This window comes from Leptonotus elevatus, chromosome 15, assembly GCF_054856555.1.
Source record: "Leptonotus elevatus isolate MCC_2025b chromosome 15, RoL_Lele_1.0, whole genome shotgun sequence".
Lineage (NCBI taxonomy): Eukaryota > Metazoa > Chordata > Actinopteri > Syngnathiformes > Syngnathidae > Leptonotus > Leptonotus elevatus.
This window is the reverse complement of record NC_141253.1, coordinates 5,794,127-5,810,954: the sequence shown is the minus strand read 5'-3', so window position 1 is coordinate 5,810,954 and position 16,828 is coordinate 5,794,127. Positions and strand designations below refer to the sequence as shown.

The 16,828-nt window shown below is 41.1% G+C and overlaps 1 protein-coding gene across 2 annotated transcripts in view; it reads right to left on the bottom strand.

Moving 5' to 3' along the window:
• The window catches only part of LOC147161740 (proprotein convertase subtilisin/kexin type 5-like), a 29,616-nt gene extending 16,865 nt beyond the window's left edge, over positions 1 to 12,751 (bottom strand). The window contains exons 1-19 of one of the 2 annotated variants that reach the window (XM_086095922.1): positions 12,544 to 12,751; positions 11,648 to 11,797; positions 10,760 to 10,903; positions 10,363 to 10,439; positions 10,038 to 10,132; positions 9,785 to 9,966; positions 9,435 to 9,632; positions 7,821 to 7,921; positions 7,645 to 7,748; positions 6,937 to 7,057; positions 5,448 to 5,642; positions 5,008 to 5,144; positions 4,790 to 4,912; positions 3,567 to 3,669; positions 3,309 to 3,499; positions 3,033 to 3,117; positions 1,448 to 1,551; positions 414 to 546; positions 187 to 302 (exon numbers count right to left, since the gene is read on the bottom strand). In XM_086095922.1, coding sequence (XP_085952048.1) covers positions 187 to 302; positions 414 to 546; positions 1,448 to 1,551; positions 3,033 to 3,117; positions 3,309 to 3,499; positions 3,567 to 3,669; positions 4,790 to 4,912; positions 5,008 to 5,144; positions 5,448 to 5,642; positions 6,937 to 7,057; positions 7,645 to 7,748; positions 7,821 to 7,921; positions 9,435 to 9,632; positions 9,785 to 9,966; positions 10,038 to 10,132; positions 10,363 to 10,439; positions 10,760 to 10,903; positions 11,648 to 11,797; positions 12,544 to 12,555 — 2,371 coding nt within the window. In that variant the 5' untranslated portion in view covers positions 12,556 to 12,751. Of the gene's footprint in view, positions 1 to 186; positions 303 to 413; positions 547 to 1,447; positions 1,552 to 3,032; positions 3,118 to 3,308; positions 3,500 to 3,566; positions 3,670 to 4,789; positions 4,913 to 5,007; positions 5,145 to 5,447; positions 5,643 to 6,936; positions 7,058 to 7,644; positions 7,749 to 7,820; positions 7,922 to 9,434; positions 9,633 to 9,784; positions 9,967 to 10,037; positions 10,133 to 10,362; positions 10,440 to 10,759; positions 10,904 to 11,647; positions 11,798 to 12,543 lie in introns of those variants that run through there. The other variant, XM_086095923.1, reaches the window with a different exon arrangement.
• Between the last annotated feature and the right edge of the window lie 4,077 nt (positions 12,752 to 16,828).

The window sequence follows — 16,828 nt, the reverse complement described above, 5'->3', positions numbered from 1 at the left end:
TTTTCTAAAATGTTAATTAATAGCCCACTTAATGAATTACAAGCATCAAACAAGCAGCCCAAACGAGCTGTTGTCAAAGCAACGAGCGAGTGTTTAAAGTGTGACTGCAAACAGCAAAACGTGCGCCCGCTGCTTCCTGTTGTGTTGCGGAGGAACGTGAGCCAATAAAAGCGGGCAGACGCTGACCATCTGCGCACGCCGTTTGGAGAACACACTCGCCCTCCTGCAGGCTGCGGCCGCCGGAACAGCTGCTGCAGTTGGCCCGGCTCGGCCCGACACAGGTGAGACAGCTGGCGTCGCACCTGTAGGAGCACAGGAACAGGAACGCGTAGCAGCCACGCGCGCACAGATGCAGGCCTGCTATCAGCAGATAAACAAGACGCCCACACCTGAGCACACACCAGTGCGCTCACCTCCTACACATCCTGCGCCCGTCGGCTATCTCCGGGTTTGTGGCGAAGAAGCCGCTGCTGCAGGAGGAGACGCACCTCCATTCCTCCATCAGGTAGCCGTCCGCGCACTCTGTGCACGCCTCCACGCCGGCGCCTGATGAGCCAGAAAATAGGAAGATAAGAACATGTTTCTGCAACGCTGTTCAAACAGGAACTTGGGGATCAATCTATGTAAGCTCTCAAGTTGGAGGCACACCATAAATGGTATCATTCTTTTGAGATGCAAGCGACCATTGAATTTCCCATACCATTTTGAGGTGCACATGGTAGTTATGTTAAATTGTCTTTAGAATTATTATTTATTTATTTTTGGGTTGGGTTGCAAAATTCCACACCAATTTTTTTTTAAATAACCCAACTCTGGGTAAAAAAAAAAGAAAAAGGATTGATTCTCTACTTGGGTCATTTAGAGCCAACTTTGTGTAAAAAATTGGGTCATTTTGTATAACACAACCCACAGAGCTGGGTCAGATTGTCTACTTGACTCAACATTGTGGGGTGTTTTGCAAAAAAAAAGTAATTTTGTATAAAACAACCCAGAATTTTTTTTATAAAATGACTTCTTTTTTTTTTGTTTTTGCAATAAATAAATAAATAAGATTTTTATTTATTTATTTTTATGAAACCACCCAGAAAGTCAGATCCTCTACTTGACTCAACCTTATGGGGTGTTTAGCACACAAAAAAAGAAAAAGAAAGAAAAAAGGTAATTTGGCATAAAACAACTTAAAAATTACGTCATTTTGTATAAAATAACTGTTTGTTTTTGCAATAAATACATAAATAAATAATGTATTTATTTATTTATTTATATGAAACTACACAGAAAGTCAAGTCAGATCCTCTAAATTGTCAAATTTTTACCCAAATGTGAGTCAAAAATTGGGCCACAACCTAGAATATTGGGTCAAATTGACCCATAAAGTGGATCGCTCAGTTTTTTATCCATAATTAGGTTACTTTTTGACCCAACTGTTTTTAGAGTGTCATCTCACCTGCACAGGCGGCACACACCCGGTGGCAAGTTTTGCACAAGCCCTCAGCCTCGTCGTAGTACATTCCTGGCGCGCAGCTCTGCTGGCACCGGTTCCCACGCAGACTGGGTCGAGGGCGGATAGAGAGAAAAAGGGAGACAAGAGAGAGACATTATGCAGCGACGAGACGCCCACAGCCAATCACGCGATGGCGTCTGGGTGACTCATTCGATGAGAGCCCCGTGAACCCCGCTTGGCGAGGTCAGCTCAGCTAAGAGCACATTAAAGATCTCGTTTGGAAACTTCTAATGCAGGGGTCATCTATGTCAAGGGTCAGCAACCTTTACTGTCAAAAGAGCCATATTAGGCCAAATAAATAACAGAAAATCTGTCTGGAGCCACAAAACATTTGAAGATTGTGATGAAGGAAACTGTGTGTTAGTGTTAGTCTAATGTACTGAGGGCCCAAGAGCTAATTCGAGCTGCACCACAACACAAAAATAGGAGAGCAGCATCTAATACATAGACATTCATTTTCTTCTACCTTTCCACTTCTGTTTTTCAGATTTCTTTTGTGTGTATTTTTTCAGACTTCATTTTTCATACATTTGAGACTTTTCTACCTTTCTGTCAAATTTTTGACATTTTTGGCCAATTTATGGACATATGCTATTTCTGCCTCTTCTTCCTTTTTGGAAAATTTTGGGCTATTTTTTGTAAAAAAAAAATCACTATAAATTTTCTGACATTTTATGATCATCATCAATTTTTGTTTTTGGTATTTTATAAATGCTTTTAAAATATTTTCCATTCTGCCTTTTAAAAAAAAAAAACTGACTTTTTGGGTGGCAATTTTGTGGACATTTTATGGTATTTTCCAGGATTTCTTCTTTTGTTTTTGGATATTTTATGGTTACTATTTGAACATTTTCTTTTCTGCCTTTTTGAAAATCAATTTTCAGACTTTTTTTTTCAATTCCAAAGACATTTTATGGTAATTTTTGGCCTTTCTTTTTTTTGTTTTGGGACATTTTATGGTTACTTTTTTAACGTTTTCTTTACTGCCTTTTTTGGCAAATTAATGGACGTTTTTTTGGGTAATTTTCTCCTTTTCCTCTTCTTCTTTGGGCATTTTTAGATAATTTACTAAACTTTTTCATCTACCTTTTGTTAAAAATGTGGACTCTGACATTTTTGAACATTTAATTATTATTATTTTTAAATCTAAATTATTAATTTATTTAAAGAATATTTTATCTAAACAAATAAATATGTGAAAAATATTAATTTCTACTAATTTTTTAGGGAGCCACAGGAGAGGGACTAAAGAGCTCCAGAGCCACAGGTTGCAGACCACTGACCTATGTCGAGCCCTGTATTAAAAACAGGTCTGTCGTGGTAGGACATTGTCATTTCCTTGGAATACGTCTCACAATATGGCATATGATTTGTTTTGTCCTTCCGTGAGTGCGTCTGTGCAAAATGTGAATAGCAGTGATAAGCCCCGTCCAGAAAGTAACGTGGTTCTTTGCCATTGTTAGGATGCTGAAGAGTGCGCATTGTTTACTAGGCACTTGTCAGCGGCCTCATCAGATGCTCGGCTCACCTCGTGTCTGCTTTGCATTCCGTGCAGATGCTGGAGGACGTGCACCTCGAGCATTTCTCGCTACACTTCCTGCACATATTCGCATCTTTGGGAGGGGGGGGAAATCAAACAATACACACCAGTGATCTGTCTTATTAATATATATACACACACACTGGCGCTCTCTGCTCACTTTCTCTCATTATGCTAGTAATTATAAAGGATTTTTGCCTCACGCCATTCATGACAGAATTGCAATTTGTCATTCTCGTTTGACGTAAAGGCCAGAAAGCCAACCGTGGTCCAGGAAGTAGCCCTCATCGCAGACGGCGTCGCAAGTATTGGTCCCCTCGGTCAGGTGATGCCCGGCTTGACAGGAAGTACACTGGTCACTGCGGCTTCCCGTGCAACTTTTGCAGGTGGAGAAGCAGCGCTTGCAACGCCGCCTGTCGCCCCAGAATCCCCGCGGACAACCGGACACACACGTTCTGTTGGGACGAGAACATGATATGGGAGAAACGTGCGCCCTGGAGGTCAAACTGGTCAGTTTCTAACCTTGTGTTGTTCTTGAACTTGAGGAAAAAGTGGGCACAAGTCACACACTGCCATGGGTCGGGACCCTCGCAGCCGTCGTCGCTGCACTCGGGGTCGCAGGGTCCTGGAAGGGCAAAAACGAAGAAAAGCGCGCGGCCAAATTTTTGTAACATTTTAACATAAATTAATGAGACATTGATTATTGTAAATTCAGTTGACAGAAAAATGTTTTGCCAGCTGTCAGCTTTGCAACACTGCTCTAATGTCACTTGGCGAATTATGGGTAAAGGGAATGCTACGCTGACAAAAACTACAAAGCCTGCAAAGCTGACGGTCTCACGTTTGTCTTAATGACAGCTGAAACGAAATAGATAAGTGTATAGTGACTTTCGGGACACACTAAGCTTTCAAAGTATGATTAGGGTTTTAAAGCAGGATTAGGGTCATAATTTATAACAATGGTTTCAAAATGTTTAGCTGTCAAAATGTGAGACCTCAGGTTTCAATGTACAGTTAGAGTTTCATATTAGAGTTTCAAAGTAGGGTTAGTGTTTCAAATTACTTTCAAAGTAGAGTCACAATTTAGAATAGTGGTTTTAAATTTTTTGTTAAATTTTTTTAGCTGTCAGAATGTGTGACCTCAGGTTTCAATGCAGGTTTATGGTTTAAAAATAGGGTTAGAATTTCAAATTAAGGTTTCAAATTTGGATTAGGGTTTCAAAGTAGGGCCACAATTTTTATTTAAATTTTTTTAGCTGTCAGAATGTGTGACCAAGTTTCCATGTACATTTATGGTTTCATATTAGGGTTTCAAAGTAGGGTTAGTGTTTCAAATTGCTATCAAAGTAGGGTCACAATATACAATAGTGGTTTCAAATTTTTTGTTAACATTTTTTAGCTGTCAGAATTTGTGCCCTCAGATTTCAATGTAGGGTTAGGGTTTCATATCAGGGTTTAAAATTGAGGTTAAGGTTTCAAATTAGGGCTTCAAAGTAGGGTCACAATTTATAACAGTGGTTTAAAAATTGTAATACTTTTTTTTTTTAGCTGTCAGAATGTGTGACCTCAGGTTTCAATGTAGGGTTAGAGTTTTAAAGTAGTGTTAGATGTTCAAATTAGGGTTAGGATTCTAAAGTAGGTTTAACCCCCTGTGTAGCGCTATCCCTGTACAATTTGGTGTTGATTCAAAGCTTTTGGACACTACTTAGAATGATCCATTTAGACTAGTAGTGGTGAACACACACCAGTGTATTCTTCAGCGAAGTCGGTGTCCTCCGGTATCTCGGCCGACCGCGCTATCCTGCGGCGAGCGGGATACGGCAGCCACGTGGTGCCATAAATCACCAGCGACCACTCCTCCAGCGTTCCTGCCCAACAGACACGAGAGCGGAAAGAGATGAAAGTCGCTCCCCGCAAAGGTCCGCCACCTCACGTTGCGTTTCGCCAAGAGGAGCAAGCTCACCTGCTTGAGAGTTTTCTCTCCCTTCAGAGGGAGAGTCACGGATGTTCAAGGTCCATTCCCCGACCGCCCGCTCCCCCCAGCAGTGAGTTGTCATGAATTCCCACTGGTGAAAACCCTCAGTGGAGTTGTCATGAGGCCTAAATGAAAAATCATCACCACCACACAGTTGCTATTACAGAATTCATACACATTGTATGAACTCTGCAATAGCATCTGACCAATCATTCAGTTAGTAGTTGATGTTAGAAAAATATATTTACTTAGGACTTAGGAGGTTGTACTGAATATTACACGTATGTATGACAAATCAGAAACACTAAAATATTAGAAGCACAGAAAAATATTTTCCCCCAAATTGAAGGATTTATCACAGCAGGGCTTAGTGCTGCAGGATGGCGGTAATGGGTAACACAGCATGAGCAGTGAGCCAGAGATGCTACCTTTTATCGAGAAGCTGTGACACGGTGCCCGAGGGCGACGTGAGCGCAATGGAAAGGTCGCCACGGCGACGGCAAGCCACTGTGACACGCACCACCACGTGCTCCACGAAGGCCACGTGCTGCTGCCGTCGGGATGAGGCTGAGCAGCCGGACGTCTCCAGCACCGATGTCAGTGCACCACCCGCATTCAGGATTCTGTACAAAATGGGGACACAGGGAGGAAGGTCAGTGACCGATTTCAGTACATACTCATCAGACAATTCAATAGGTACATAATCTCACGACATCCAATACAATAACAACATTTCTGCAGTCACAAGGGTAATTGTGGTTGCTGGCGAACGACTCCATCACCTACTTACCTACTGGTGAAGAGTTGGGCTCACTAGCCTAGTAGGCTAAAGCCCAGGCTTCCAACCACCTGCGCAGCTCTGAAGGCATTTGATTTGGATCAAGTTGATGGACTCACATCGTTTAAAATCAAAATGCAATTTCTGATTCAAACCTGTTTTGCTACACCCCTACTAATTATCCGCTCAGCTCTGTCTATTAGGCTACTTAGCAGATACTCAGATCATAGCTCGTTAGCTTGATTATTAATTAGCGAGTTATTTACTTAACAGGTTCAGTTTTTTAAATTTGTTGTAGCTACCTTAGTTAACTTTAATTAGTTACTTACTGTAGCTAACTAGCTTACTACCTGTCTATTTATTCAGCTAGTTTGTTGGCTCATTTCGTTCATTGAATTTGTAATCTAAATAGTTGGTTAACTAATTTAATAAAAGCAAATTTGTTAGTAAATAAAGATACTCTAGTCAGTTAACTAGGTATCTAATTAGCTATATAAACTGGTGGTATTTTGGGTTGTTAGTTATGAAGGTAGTCAGCTACTTGTTTGGATAGCTAGCTAGCTAGTTTGTTGCTAATTAGTCAGTGTATTTTTGTTGTTAGATAGAAAGCTTAGTTAGCTATTTAAATTAGTTGTAGTCAACTCGTATGTCATTTTGATAGTCAGCTAGTTCTTTGGTACATTAGTTTGTTTAGTGAGGTAATTAGTACATTATAGTGCGTAGGGAAATTGGTGAATAAATTGAGAAAATTAGCACTTTATTTCAGTATATAAAGTGAATATAGAAAGAGGCCTGCCGCCAAATCGAAAATCCAGAATAGACGTCCAGTCCACCAAAATAATTGCCTATAGATGCCACAAGATGGCGGCAAAGCACTTTTTTTTGAATGACTAAATGAAGTTCCTCCCTTCAGTTCAACATATAGTAGTTGCCTGGCACCTAGCGGTTACCAGATGGCGCCAAAGCAATATTTTTATATTCAACATGGCTTCGGCATGAGGCAGAAAATATGCTGGGGTTCACCGACACAAACCTGACATTTTCGTGCACCGGTGTGCCATTAGATTTTTCTAATGTAATGATGTCTTGGCTCAATAAAGGTTGGTAAGTACTGGTGTAGCTGTGTGATGTCCTCGTACCTCTTCAACAGAGTGGGCGCCTCCACCGTGCACGCATGCTGCGGGGGGACCCGCTGACATCGCTTCGCCTGTAGAACCATCCTCTCTGCATCCAGCAGGCCGAAGCCGTACAGGTGGCTCACTGACACACACACACGCAAACTCATTAGACGGCGCATAAAAAGTGCTCCAGTTTCACATTGCACAAACTCGCGGGAATTTGTAGCCGTTTATCACTGCTGTGCACACACAGTGTCTCATTAGTGCATATGCTTCCTGTTTAACTTGTTTCTGTTTAAAAAAAAAACATTTAGCAAAACATTCTATTCCATTCTTCATTATTAACATTCTATTTAAAGTGTAAAAAGGAATTGGTTTTTTTTTTGGCATTGTGTAAGCTGTCAAGAATAGTCATTGTGATGCTTATAGGCCAACTAAAGTCATTAAAAGCCTCAGACATTGCAAGCCTGTAACTCCACTGATGGTATATTATTAAAAATGTAATTAAAGTTAAGTAATTAAATGAGTTAGGAACGCCAGCACAGGGTTCATTCAATTAAAGCTGTAGATAATTACTAGCAAGGGGGACTTGTTGAACTCCAACACGCCATCACAATGACATGACAGAATATGTTATAATGTGTTACATAACATTAAGGTTAGATATGACAGATTTAAAAAAATGTGTAGGGGCATTTTTGATGTCATATGTAGTCTACATTACTTTACCCTTGAGTCCGGCGCCATTCTTTCGCCAGTCATCCGCCGCAAGCTGGCGAGTATCTGACGTGCGAACAATAATGTGCTGGATGTCTCGCCAGGTGAGAAGAGGACTGAGAACAGGTCGTACGAAACTCATCATCGCATTTAATTTCATGTATTAGTATGGATAGTTGTGAGCGTACTTAGCCTCCAGGGTGAGCGCAATGACGCCCGCCGCCGCCGAGACCGAGAGGGCCGAGTCCCATTTCGCTGTGCCGCAGCTCTGATGTGGAGCCAACACTGACTGTGAAGCATATGATGTCTCTTTTAGATGTTCGTCATCCAATCACATCATTTTGCAGCATATGGATGTCAATAGGAAAATGCCTTGGGACTCCTTTTACTTTACAAACATAATTTACATCTATAAAGAGTTTTTCACCATCATGCCATGTACTATACTTCTGGGTGCCACTAGCTCTGGAGCCAGATGTAGCTCTTTACATATTTATTGTTATATTTTAGATCAAATATTCTTCAAATTAATTAATGATTGAATAAAAAATGAATGATTAAATATTTAAAAAATGAATGATTAAATATTTAAAAAATTAATGATTAAATATTCAAAAAATGTCAAGAGTCCAAATGTTTAATTTGCCAGAAAAAGAGAGACAAAAGATAGATTCATTTTTTCTTTTACAAAATTCCTAAAAATGTCCAAAAATGAAGAGGAAAAGAAGAAAATTAGCATTAAAAAATTGCCAAAAATGCCAGAGAACCGACAAAAAAAAGGCAGAAAAGAACACGTTCAAAAAGTAATCATAAGAAATCACCAAAATTACCATAAAATGTCCGCAAATTGCCTAAAATGTCAGAAAATTGATAGCAAAAAAGGCAGGAAAAATGTCCCTAAAAAATCCAAGAAAGGAAGAAGAGAGGCAGAAAATGACCATAATATGTCCATAAAATTGCCCCAAATTCCTATTTCCGGGTTTGATTATGCGTTCAGCCTTCGTCATTTTTGTCCAATGGGAGCACAGACCATCACGCGGGTCGACGTGATTACGCAATATAGTCCACTTGCTAAAAACACAGTGGCTGTGTCCGAATGTCCACACTTATCCCCTATCCCCTTGTTCGCTACATAGCCACGCACTATATAGTGGCCTAATATGTAGTGCCCTCATTCTATTTGACGATTCGGACAGCCAGCTCTTTACTTTCTCCTCGTCGCATATCACGTGACCACCGTAACTGTTACGACGCACCAGCGCATAAATCTCAGACTATTTATTGTGAATGAAAATGTTTTAAAACTGTAACTTGGTTCCTTTGTTGTAAATATTTCCAACTAAAACGCATTAATTATTTCTTTAGTATACTGTATATTTAATGCATCGCTTTGATTCCCACGTTTGCGCTGTCGCTCGCGGCATGTTTTTTTTCATACTCGCAATGCATTGTGGTCTATATAAACCCGTTTGAGTGAACATTGATGTTCACTACTTTTCAGAGTGAATTGTGGGTAATTTTGAGTGCCCTACATTTTCACTCCCTGGACATTCGGACGCCACTACAAAATGGCGTGACCCCTCAGTTGGGCACTATCTAAGGAGTAGGGTGCACATTCGGACACAGCCAGTGTGAATATGAACCACACCAAACGAAAAAAAAATAAAGTCCGCTTTTGGTCCGGACCAAACAAGCGGACTAAAGAACCTTTCTGGTTTGAATACACCCTAAGAAACTTAAAGTCGGATCTTGGCATGTGTCCACTAAATTTATTTGCAACATCCTTTACAACTTCTACTTACAATCTCGTCTACGGTGGAGGCTGCAGCCAGGGTGGACGAGCACCTCTCCTGGTGGTCCGGCTGGTTCTGAAGGACGCCGCTGCTGCTGATGGAGATGGTGTAGATGCTGTTGCTGTAGCCGTCACATGAGCAGTGGTCACCTCTACGAGCGCCGCTCCCTGCCGCCCAGACGTAAACAGAGCCTCGCCCGTGTCGGCCCTGTTGTTAATTAGAGCGGCAGACCGAGGCCATTCATCAATCGTGATCCTCGCTAACGAGGAGGGAAAAGTCCTTGAAACTTTTTACAGCCAATGTACATGTCTGCAAGTCTCTGGAGTTAAGCGAAGTAAAAATGTGAGGAAAAGTCTCACTGTTCCAATGCCATTCTGCAAAGCAAGACGAGTCAGTGGTCCAGGTCCGTCCACAGTGGTGCCATCATCTTCCGGCCCCCAGCTGGCCAAGTAGATGTCAACATGTTGCGGTTTGAAGCTCAGCGCCTGCGCCTCCGCCATGTCCGTCACTTCTCCGTCCAGTCCATCCAGAATCCGGACGCCTACGGGTGAAACAGCCAAGAGGGTCAGGTTGTGATTACTGATCACTTACGAGACCCCTGAGTGAACTTACCTCCGATCCGTGCGCGGAAAGCCACTCCAATGGTGCACGTGGAGTGGTTTGCAATAATGGCGGCGGCCACCATTCCTGCACACCGAGTCCCATGGCTGCGGAGAAACATCAGAACATGAGCCTGGATGCATATTGTATGAGCGGGGCTATTTTCGTTACATCAAACCAGCAAGAAGACAGAAGTCTAAACGGAGCTGGGAATTTGCATATTCATTTATGCATGCAATTACAGGAGAATGGGGAGGAAAATGGAGCATGAATTTAAGGAAGGGTCAATCGAGAGGGGTGGGTTGCGGAGGAGAGCCGAGTAGGAAGAAGTCCTCACTAGTTGGCAGCCGTCTCGGAATAACTCGGCGACGGATGGCGTTCTTGTCCGTTCACATCAAAGCTGGCGAGAGCATCCTGGGCGAGATTCGATTATGAGGAGCAGCACATACAGTAACCAGATGCCAGCAGCTATCCGTCTCCGTTTCATCAAACCAATCACAAAGAGCATTATTCACTAGTCTGACCAACGCCTAAGTGGATCAGACATCTAATGTCCATTCCAATAGTCCTCTCCAAGCATTTTGGCCCAAAATCTATAGCATGGCTGGTATATCTGTCTCTGTTATGCACTCTTACACTAAAAGCTGCACTAAATTGATCATGATTAATGCACCCCACCCCCACCCCACCCTCTTGCCGCCAAAATCATCCCATCTCATCCCGGGGTTACTTACGTAATTCGGTTTCAGGTCTGGATGCTCTCCATCGATGCCATCATCGAGGACGGACACCACTACACCGCTGCCGGTGTAACCCCTCCCCCAGGCCCCAGCGATGTTCATGGGGGGCCGGCAGCCTTTGGAGTAATCACTGCAGAGCTGCATAGTAAATAGTGGCACGTCCAAATTAGTTGCTGGGGGGTAGGAACAAGTGTTGATTTATTTAAACTTTTAAAATACGGTAATTATTTCTGTTTTGAATATAGTATTGAAATCAAAATTTTAGGAGTACTACTACTTTATTATGGGGAATGTGAGATTAGTTGCTAGAAACAACGCCTGATAAAGAATGCATTTGTTTTGTTTATTTGTTTATTTTTGTCACACACATTTGTTTACAAAAAAAATCTGATCTCAAGTTATTAAACCACTATTAAGCGCAAGCTAGCATTAGCTCAACTTTTATGCGATCAAAACAATGTGCTCCCCATAGCTTTGCGCTGGCAAAAATGTTAAATTAGCTAAAAATATTCATTACTTGTATGTAGAAGGCTGGCACAAGACACGTTTGCCACGAATTATTCCAGCATCATTTCTTACCAAATCAAACAATCCTCCTGAATAAGGTCATGAATGGGGAATATCTTCCTGTTGCTGCTATCCTTTTTTCCCCCTATCTCCAAAACCCAAGAGCTCAACCGCGGTTTGCTTTACCCTTCTATAAATGTCTAATTTTAATGTTGTGCCGAGGTTGAACAAGGTTACAATCCAATTTTGTCATAGTCGGGAGTAAAAAGAAACCATGTCTGTTTTCAAATGGGTGTAAATGCAAAAATTTGTCATAAAAAATTAATCAGGAAAGGACAGAACTACTTAAGTCTAGCATCACTACAATTTACTTACATTGTACCACTGCTTGTGCTTCTTGAAGTGCTGCAAGCGAGTGTAGTGTTGCTGATGAAGAGCATCTCCACTTTGGGAGCTCTCTTTACTGAAGGAGTTCAAAGTTCTTTTCACTCTTTTCTGTATCTGCTGTTGTTGGAGCCATTCCACCTTAAAAACAAACATTTTAGTTATGCTAACATGTAGGGTATGAAATAATTACTAGAAATTACTGTATAGACGTTTTGAACCAGGCTTCAATTAACTAAGGAGTGTTGGTGAAAGAAAGTTTTAAATTTTAATTTTTTATTTAATAATTGATCAATTTTCATTTAATTTGTCCATTAGAGGCCACCGTCCACTTGGCTGGGCAGTGAGCAGGTGTCCCCAGTTCACACTTCCGGGTCCGCGACCTGACTTCTTTCTAAACCTAACCTTTACTAAACCTAAATGTTTATAACTTTCCTACCTGGACGCTCTTATGGAACCTCAGCACGTGTCTATTCTATTACGGCCCATGTAAGTTTGGACTTTTGAGTGGATGTTTGGGGTTTTGTTTTGGGTGGCGACCAGAGAAGAAAACGTTTTTTTCTTCCTTCCGCAACTTTATTGCTCATTCTTAAGAAGGATGGAATCGTTACGTTTTACTTTCACGTAGTAGTTCTAACTTTGTACTTAGTTAAATTTGAATACTAAGATTTAACATTGTAGAATCAACAACGTCTAGTTAAACTATTTGAATAGAGATAGATATTAAGATATCACTGTGTCATCTGGAACGTCTTCTAAAAAGTGACGCAGAAAAGAAACGCTAATTGAGTAGCCGGCGAATAAAATTGGACAAATACAACAAGTCGACAACAATGTGTGTTATTGGTGGATATATTTTGGGGAGGGTCAGGAATTGATAACTATACCTCGGTCTCCATGGCGACACGAGCTGTCAACGTGTAGTTGGGCGCCGTGGACCGCACCGCCGTTTCGTGGTGGCGAAAGATGTAATAACTCCTCAGCTGTCCAATCTGCGTGTACAGATACACACGGGCAACATTATAGCCTTTTTTGTGCCATTATTATGATTAAAAAAAAACGCATTTCAACAAAAGACGAATATAATGACGTTCAAACACCCCCTTAAAAAAAAAATCAAATACAATAAAAGGCTCCGCCCCTTGTTTTCACACGTAGGTCTGGACAAAAAATAACATCAACGATTTTAATCTATTCTAATCTAATAAACCCAACAAACATTTATTTAAAGGTTTTATTTATTCAAAAATAATTACTGTGCAGACAACAAATATGTATATTGATTCTAGATCAGCTTTAATGTAAACTTAACATTCACAGTTTGTGCTTAAATCTGCCACAATTAAGTAGTTGGTAGCTATTGTAAACACATCTTGTAAACCACCCATGAGATCCAGCATTCTGCCACTTGTACAAAATCTAACAGCATTAGCCAGGTGAGCAGTAGCCAATTTACATGATACGGGGAAAAATTAAACATTCAAGGAGACTTGAACACTAGAGTGAAAAGTATGCAGTAATTCTTGATCCTATGACAAATGCAAGTTAATGAGACACCCCACCCCAAACCTGTTTCAAATTGTAATAGGAAATGTATAATTTAGTCTTTAGGTGACTCATACAGCACTAAACAGCTGATAAATTATCAATAGTGTGGTAACCATACACTTGAGGGTCGTTTTTCATGCTTCGAAACATTAGCGGCCTCGAGACGTCATCGCGTAGGCAGCTTTTATTTCTAGCAGCTCGGTGAGATCATTTCATGAAAACGTGATAATAATGAGGCGGGTGACAAGAATAAATTAGAGCTCTAATTAAAGATGTTGTGAGATTTAACATCGATTCATGACCTAAAGTCCTTCACATCAGCCACACTTAGGGTTATTCTCCCAAAGGTTTTTAAGTGGCATACTAACTCCCATCTGTTTTACTTGCTAAGACAGTTATTTCCATTTTGTCCACGCTGATTAATGCACTCCTTTTCTACACTTTTAGGGCACTGTACATGAAGGGAGGCAAAGTCCTATATGATCAAAACAGTGGCGGGCCTGCTGCTTTGAGGTTAACTGCTCCAATAATTAATATTATATGGCGGAGGCAAATTAAATGGGCGCGAGAGGTGAAAGATGGCGTAAATTAAACTCGACACAAGCGTTGCCGTCGACGTAATTAAACTAATATTTTAACTGAATTCCGCCGCAGCTTACAGCGACACTTCATTACCTCCCGATGTTTTTATTTATTTATTTATTTAATCATCTGCTGGTTTACTGCAGCTGAACGCGGCAGCTTCGACTGTCACATTTGATCAATGTTTTAATACTTGATACCTACCCCCCCCCCCCCCCCACACACACACACACACACTCAAAAAGGATAATAAATATCACCCTGCTTGGGCAGATGTTGCACAGCAAATTGTGTAGAATACATTTTCATTTACTGCGCCCCATCCAAAAAGCACAATTTACGGTTGCCTCTTGTATAATGAATGTTGTTTTATATATGGTTCGGCAGTGTTTGTGTTTGCTATCCTCAGCAAGCCACTTCATTGGTAACAATGTAGTAGGATTCAATATAAGATCTGTTTACAGTGCACAGTGGACCCGCATTATTTGCGGGCCTGACTTCAAATATATATAGATATAAAGATATATATGCATGTGACTGATGACAGTAGTTGATAGTTGTTCCTGTAGTTTGAGTAGCAATTAACTATCTTGGGGGTTAAAATTTGCTTCTTACCTGTCCCATATTTGTGAATCCATATTTCCCCGCAATCCCAGTCGCAGATTTAGCACCTCCTTTAATCCGTAGGGCCCAGTCATTAGTGTAGAAGGCGGCTTGGCAAAACTGCAGGAAGATTCCGATCCACAGTGCATAGATAATCTGCATTTCGGCCCAAGTTTTCCACTTTCACACACTTTCCTTGCTCGCGTCAGAAGTGTTTATCATTCTTTTAAGTCGTTCTTTTCATTACCAGGTTGGATCACACGCGCTTCTCTGTGGGGGAACCGGACTGGACTGGTCCTTCATGAGGATGAAGTAGGTGTCAGATGGCTGGTCCAATATGGACGACGGGTATCGTCACACACGCAATGTCAGCTGTGTTACCAGCTCAAATGATGCCATTTGGGCGGGTCATTCTCATTAACGTGTTTTGATTAGTTATTAGCCCTTTTTTTCCTCCCAATCAATTGTTGTCACAGACGGCCTGTAATTGATGGCCCATTCATTCAAATTATACCTCTAAAAATCATAATGACACAAAAATGACTTGAAGTTGTTGCGGAGTAGTCGACTAGTCAAAATCTCAACACACACACACACAAATAGCCACAAAATCTCAGTATTTTGAACTCCTGTTTTTGTGGTGGGCAAACATTGTGGGTTTTGAATCGGGTGGAGAATGGTTAAAAAGTATGTGGGAATTAACAGTAAGTATTTCACCATGATAAAGGATATATTTAGTATTCTGTCACCATTTAGGGGAGAAAGCTCGTTCTTTTTTTGGTATTTAGAGACGAGAGAGCTGCTTCACTGTCATTCCCATCAACATGTGGCCTTCATCCGCTGGTATTTCTTTTTTTACGTGCAGCTCCCAGCATGACTAACCCCTCTTAAATCATCCGGATGGGCTTTAATCACCAACCGCTGCTCACACTTTGTGCACACTGTAAGCCTCTTTCCATCAAGCGCATCTCTTGCCCTACGTCAGCAGAGACAAATGGTTTTGAGTTAATATGTAATATGTAGGGCTGTCAAAGTTAAAGCTCTGGAGATGGATTTAAGTTTATTAAAGCGTGAAAAATAATTAACTCAGTTAACTCAGCGTGTCGCTGGCTAATTATGGGAAATTGTGCGATTAATTAGTTAAAAATGTGTAATCGTTTGACAGCACTCGTAATATGCCTTATTATTAATACAGTCATCCTCCAGTCATAAAATAATTTGTCCAAATTTCGAGTTGGCATCATGGTATTAGCTTATAGTTATGCTAGTTATTGTAGCATACACAGGTATGACGCTAACCTGTTTTCTGGGTCATGTGACATTCCGCATAAAGCAGATTTGCCCACGCAGTAGTGTGAATGCTTGTTTCCGCAGTTAGTCTGCGATTGTCTTGCGACGAGTCCAAGATGCATTCACTTCTCTCGCTAAAAGCAGGCATTCGCTAGTGACCCCAATGAGATCAAGCTTTAATTGAGGGAGGCATTTATTTTCCCAAGTGGATGACACCCATCAATATCCTAAGTATGTCGATGTGGATTGCTGTAATGTGACACAATTTATGTAATCACTGTTTAAAAGGCACCTCAAGCCAGCACAAGTCGTCGTGTCCTCTTCAAAGACTTCCTTGTGATCTGAACAAGGACTTAAGCGCCTCAAGGCAAAAGGATTCATTTTTAATGAGGATAAATGTGGCATCCAATCAAAGGAGGGTCATGAAAGGAGCACGTTCGCAGTGGCCTACCGGCTCGTTTTGTTTTCGCCTTTTTCTTCTCGAGCAAGCGCCTCCTCGAGACAGCCGATATAGGCGCAAGCGATTACAGCCAATCTGAAGCGTGAGCTGTGAACGACAAGCAGCAGGTTTGTGATGTAACGTGGCTCTCATGCGGCGCGGCGGATAGTAAACGAGGGGAGCGAAGCGAAACTTTGAAGTTGTCTCAGGCGTCTTCAGAGAGACGCGGGCATGTTTTGATGTTCAAGAGAAGCGCTCGCTTTCAAGCGGTGACACTTTTCCCTGGAAATAATAGTCAGAGGCCTTTCCTTCAACATGAGCTTCCACCTGTGCTTTGTTCAAAGCGTCATGCTGGTTATTTATGTTGCATGTAGGTAACTATTGTTTTTCTAAAGTTCTTTTTCAATTCAATGTTGCAAAAGCAGAGGGACAATGTCGGCTTTAAAGCACCCTAGCTCAACTTATTATTATTTAATTGGCCTAAAGCAGCACACACCATACACGTGAGGCAGACGTGCTAACTGCTAGCCACCACGCAGCCCACAAATATTCATTTTCTACTAAAAATTTATATTCAACACCCAAATGTTATTTACAATATATTTTATGCGCTCCTTCCAAGGTTATTTTAGTTAATTAAAAACTAACGGAAAAAAAATAAAACAAAAATTCAAAAAACTATTTTGTTAACAAAATAAAATAAGAAAGAA